Below are 6,000 nucleotides of genomic sequence, written 5' to 3'. Positions count from 1 at the left end.
TACTGCAATTCACTGCTCTCTGGTCTCCCTCATAACAAAATAAACAAACTCCAGAGAGTACAGAATTGTGTGGCTAGGTTAGTCCTGGGAAAATCTCCGAATATTAAGGGGGCCAGGCTCTCCTCCCTTTCCCGCCGGGTACTCGGTCCCTGAGTGAAGTTAAGCCTACTGTCGGTCGAAGCTCACATTAGTTACCAGGATATGGTTGGACTACTCACAGGTGATAGTCTCTGAACCACTTCATCAGGAAATGCCTGTCATGAATTATGTGCCAGAGACTGTGAATCAAGGAGGTTCGAATCCCTATGACAATAGATAGAGCACAAGAACAAGTATCGAAAATTATGTTTTACATTAAATTTTCTGCAAGTAACCAATTTCCTTTAGTCATATAGATGACTTTACTAACGAAAAATTAAACTGTTCACTGAGAAATTTGTAATGATAAACAATTTTCCATTCAATTTTCACAGACTCCCTGAATTACAAGGATGACTCCGCGTGAAGACCAACATGTGACTCAGGAACGTATTCGTAAATTGAGACAAAAGGCGACCGAATTTGGAATTGCAGATGACGAATTCAAATTGTTGTTCAGCACTGACCTAACGAAGACCGATTACAACAAATTCAAGAGGGCTTTGAAAAATCGGATACTGTTTAAAACATTCCTGACTTACTCGAAGTCTCAGTGTCAACACTTGCTTTCTAAGAAATTTGTTTTCACCTTTCTTCTACTGATTGTTGGGTATGCCTTATCTCCGGAACTGAATTCTGACACGCTTGAAATACTACGTTATAAAGCTACCAAAGACAAATGCCTGTTTTACTGGATGGATTTCAGTCCACTGCTTGTTCAGTCTCACATGCCTTGTGGAATTTGTGCAAATTTAAGGCACGTCCCTATTGTTTATAACATCTCTGTTAAGGAATTCACCAAATACCATGCCTACACTGCAGTACCAGTTTTGATCAAGGGTGCCATGCAAGACTGGGAAGCTCTACAAAGCTTTAAGTAATAATAATAATAATAATAATAATAATAATAATAATAATAATAATAATAATAATAATAATAATAATAATAATAATAATAATAATAATAATAATAATAATGATAATAATAATAGAATTTATTGTCCAAAGAAATGTACATTTATTTTGTTTCACCTCCATGCCATTATAAAATAGAATAATAATACATACACACGCACACACGACCACAAACATACATAATTGACTCCTGGTGCCGTTTTCATGAACGCGGACGAGGGTTTGGTCTCTGATTATCTCTGACTTTAGTCAATGACTTGATAAAATCGAATTTCATGTGAACTGACTAGCAAGTCCGAGACCAAAATCACGGCACCTTCGAACTAAGTTTGGCCAAGTTTTAGTCATTTTCTGAAGTTGTTACTAGGAGACGTCATATTATCGTCAACAAGATAGCAACTATGTATTTTTAGATTGAGTACACTTCGATTCGGAAAGAAAATACGTCGGTTACGAACGACAGAGACAAAAAGTGTCCTGTTGCCATTACCACTGGCTTAAAAAAAAACTATAAGATAAGTGCATATCGTCGAAAGTACACATTTTTGTGAGTAAAAACTAAAATAACTGAATACATCGGCTCGCGAGCTGAGAGTGAACGAGACTCCGAAATCGAAGGGTTTGCGTCAAAGAACAATAAAAAAAAGATGATTCGAAAGTATAGTGGAGACAAAAGTTATTCTGTTGGCATTGTAACTGACTGAAATAATGTGATTAATCAGGACACACTTTCTCTTATTTGTTTATTCGTTGTTTTTTTTTTGGTTTCTTTTTTGGTTCAATTTCTTTGAGTTTCAATCTCCGTGTACGTCGGTCTCGATGAAACTTCCATGGACCTAAATATAGAATAGGCACACGACGATGGACATCATTGCAGTATATAACAGTCGACAGTGAATATCACGTAATTTGATCTATCGTGACAAAAGTAGGGTCCTACTAATTGCCGTCCGGAGCCGTCAGAAGGTCATCTAAAGCATTCCCAAGCCACCCGTAGGCCTCCAGAGCTGTTCCAAGCTTTCCAGAGTCCGTCGGGAGGGGAGGCCTTCCGAAAGCTTCTCGTACTGGCATTTCTTTCAATTTGTATTTCACCATCGATCTTTTACCATGCGTTTATTTATTAAATTCGTCAATATATAGTAGCATTTAAAAACTCTAGAACAAACCTTGATAGACTAGTGAAATATTCAACTTTCCTAATACGACTATTGTTTTGGTTTTCTGTAGCCATTTAGTTTTGTGAAATATTGAAAGCAGTCCTAGGTTTTTTTTTTCTCTATTAGGGTTTGCTCGAGGTCGGAGGATTTTCATTTTCTATTAGGGTTAGTCATAAGTCTTAATAAAGGTGCTAGGTTGTTTATTTTTCATATTAGGATTAGTTAAGGTACTAGTTTTTTATTTTTTCTTAGGGTTAGTTGAGGGTTTATTTGAATTGTTTCCTTAGTACGAGGAGCTTTCGGAAGGCCGCCAACCTCCGGATGGCTCCTGAAAAGCTTCGTACAGCCCTAAGGGCATCCTGATCTAGCCGACCTATCTACCCAATTACATATGGGTGTAGTGGACGGGCGAGGGGAAGGGGGGGGGGGGGGGTGGAGATGTTCATGAAAACAATTATCTCGACGTCACGCTGGGTCGATCCTGGTCCCTTTGAGTATGGAGTGAGTGCTCTACCAATTTAGCTTTCGGGACTCCTAATCAATATATCGGTTGAGAGAAAATGTAGGTACTGGCCACAAGATTAATCTAATTAATTAAATAAATATATAGTTAAATAAATAAATAAATAGAATAAACTGGTTATGTTTACTCTAAATATAAATGGGTGCACAATTAACGGTAATGCTAGATCAACATATGACTATGCAGGCACAATTTGATTCTCTATGTAGAAGTTTGACAATAGGCTTAAAAAGAATTGGGTCCGTTAGACCTTTCCGAACAAGAGAAGTAACATGCAAACTAATAACATTTTTCTTACTATCTAAAATAGATTACGGTAACTCGTTAATCTCGAATGTAAGCAACGATAAAATATCACGCCTGCAAAGTATCCAGAATGCGGCTGCTAAATTGATTTTATGAAAAAAGAGAACATCCTACTCGTTGCAGCTTTTGTATGAGCTGCATTGGTTACCAGTTAATGTTAATTTAGTTTATGTTATTATATCATTATTTTATATTATCTCCGTATTTGACAATATATAGCATGTGGATGTATTATACCATATTTTGTATTAATGACTCTATGTTTAGTTATTACATTGTTGTATAATGACAATATTATGTTGATGTAGTATGTATAATGTTTCATTTGTATAATAATGTCTCTGTATTTTTGTTTCGCGCATTGAGCATCACCCAGTGATGAAAATGCGCGTTATAAATGTCATGTATTATCATTATTATTATGTCAATGGCCAATGTACTATTTATCGATTGGTAACAAAAATCGTTTTGTCAATGTACCATTTATCGATCAGTACTAATAATCTTTCTGGCAATAGTGTATGTATTATTTATCGATCAATACCAATAATCTTTTTGTCAATGGTCAGTGTACTATTTATCAATCGGTAACAATAATCGTTTTTGTCACTGGTCAATGTACGTATTACCGACGGGTAACAGTAATCGAAGCTTTCTAAAAGCCGTCCGGAGCCTCCAGAGCCGTCTGGATGCCGTCTGGAGTCGTCTGGAGCCGCCTGAAGGCCGTCTATAGCATTTAAAGCCCTTCAGAGGCTCTTAGAAACGTCCGGAGGCCGTCTGGAGCCGCCCGGAACCATCAAGAAGCCTCTGTGGATGTTCGAAGCTCCGGACAGCAATTAGTAGGATCTCAAAAGTAAGTTAAAATATGAAAAGAACGAAATACTATCTATAGCGAATGAGTTGATAATTCATCTTTGGAAATCTTTTGCGTTGAAAGGAGAGAACGCTAGAAAAGGAAGAACATTAAATCCCACTAAAATACCTGAGCTGCATAAAGCTGTGTGAATAGAACATTAACTTTCAACAAAATTGAGCTTTTAAATAAAGCAATATCCACTAAACGTGCTGAAAGTGCTTTACAAGGGTTCCCTGGTCAACAGGCACACTTAACATGTAGGTCGAGATATGACGCATTTTAGGATATATTACATTTTTTTTCTGACAGACTACGATGATCACGGCCAGGTACTCATTTCAACCTAAGTACGGTGAGATAATGTAAATAATGAGCCTTTTCCAAGGACTCAACCATGCACTGCTCAGAGGGGGACTCAAACACAGGACCTTCCGATTCGATACCACGATACCACATAGCCGAATATAAAAGATTTGAACAAAACAAACAAAATAACTAAAATCGGAACGTTATGAAATCAAAACAATCAATAACAAAAGCAACCAAAACGGATAGACTATGTCTATCTGGATTTAACTTGAAGTATTACCTTTCAACCAGTTGACTGCCGAAGTCTGGAAAAAAGTGTAATTAATACTTTGGCCAAAACACTGGTCGTTCAAATATCGATCGATTTAAATGACCCTTTTTTGTGCGTGCAAAAGCTCTCAAATGTGGGACTTCGCGCTACATAAAAGCTCACGTTATTTATTTATTTTTATTTTTTTTTTGGATTTGGTTTTTGTTTTTTAAAGTAACCTGCGCTAGTGTATGAGTGGAACACCTTGGTGGGCCTAATCTAGATAAATTAGTGATTTTTTTTGGAGTATGCACTTGTTACGTTTTTGAACTACCCCCCCCCCTCCCTTCTTACTTTTTTTTTTTTTTGGGGGGGGGGGGGGGGCAATTTCATCACATTCTTTTTCACTGGGGTTGACCTAAAAGCGTCGCAAGAGCTGTTAAACCCTAAAAGAAAACATAGCCCACAGACAATCAATTAATAATTATGAAAAAAGAGTCATTAGATTATTTATTATTACTTATTTCCTTGGATTAAGGATAAAATGGACTATAATACAGATTCTAATAGAGCATAATAAGTTCACGGAAAGAAATTAAGGGGCATAGCATATCTATTTGCCCGATTTGATCATATATATAGCACAAACGGATTTTTCCCAATCTCCTTTGTTAAGTGTTTTGGTCAGTGAAACAGTTATGGTATGATCTAAAAATCAATAAACGTATGATTGATGACTTTATTTTTTTAATCAACAAAGTTGGGGATAATTGGAAACCATTGTGTCGTACTGAAGACTTTTCGTTGATTTCTTTTCTTATTCTTTTTAAAAAAAAGTATTTTTCTTTCTAGTTAATCACTCGATAGTGTGCAGTTATCCCTTGCCAATATATTGCTAATGTGTAACGTTTGCTCTTTATCTTCCAGCTTCCAGTATTTTAAACGCCTCTATAATGACTCTAACGGATCTATGAAATTTCTCCATCGCTACTGTGACTTTTATCCTTTCGAGACCGAGTTTGACAGTCTTTCAGATGTCTTTCAGATGCCGGATGACAGGGCTGCCTTGAAGAATGATACAAAGCCGTGGTACATTGGATGGTACTGATTCCCAATTTATTATTTAGCATCCTTTGTGTCTCACCGACTCAGTTCGGTTTTATGTCGGGATGACCCTGACAAAAAAATCTTTTTATTGAATTTTTAGTCTGAATTCTCAGGTGTGAGTGAGTTAAATTATTTGCTTCTATTGAAGAGAGTACATGTAATTTTTTAACTTGCAAAAGACTTGAATTTCGTAATTCTGATCATTTTGACGCTAAGTTTCTTAAACCGGCAATTCTTACTTAGGCGCCGTGTCCACCTAAACAGAATCGAACCGACAAAAAGTCGTCAGTCTTTGGAAAAAAATAGGATACTCTCATGTTCCTATATTATCTGAGTACTAAAAGAGAAGTAACCCGTATTCAGTGACACCGATACGGAACGATATGTCTTTAGCCCATTTCCGGCAAGACGCTGGGAAGAGTTCATGCACTATTTTGGT

The 6,000-nt window shown here is 36.8% G+C and overlaps 2 protein-coding genes across 2 annotated transcripts in view; both read left to right on the top strand.

The window, feature by feature from the left end:
• Window positions 1-6,000, top strand: part of LOC144974139 (uncharacterized) — a 79,975-nt gene that overhangs the window by 52,316 nt on the left and 21,659 nt on the right. The window lies entirely within an intron of this gene.
• LOC144973804 (uncharacterized) overlaps window positions 1-6,000 on the top strand; it is a 36,143-nt gene that overhangs the window by 22,170 nt on the left and 7,973 nt on the right. The window contains exons 2-3 of the mRNA XM_078916698.1: window positions 474-1,015; window positions 5,382-5,555. Coding sequence (XP_078772824.1) covers window positions 492-1,015; window positions 5,382-5,555 — 698 coding nt within the window. The 5' untranslated portion in view covers window positions 474-491. The remainder of the gene's footprint in view (window positions 1-473; window positions 1,016-5,381; window positions 5,556-6,000) is intronic.

Source organism: Berghia stephanieae, chromosome 5 (assembly GCF_034508935.2).
Source record: "Berghia stephanieae isolate SIO BIC M18660-M18661 chromosome 5, UCSD_Bste_1.3, whole genome shotgun sequence".
In the NCBI taxonomy this organism is placed as follows: domain Eukaryota; kingdom Metazoa; phylum Mollusca; class Gastropoda; order Nudibranchia; family Aeolidiidae; genus Berghia; species Berghia stephanieae.
Note: the sequence above shows the minus strand (reverse complement) of the source record. Positions and strands in the feature narration are given on the sequence as shown.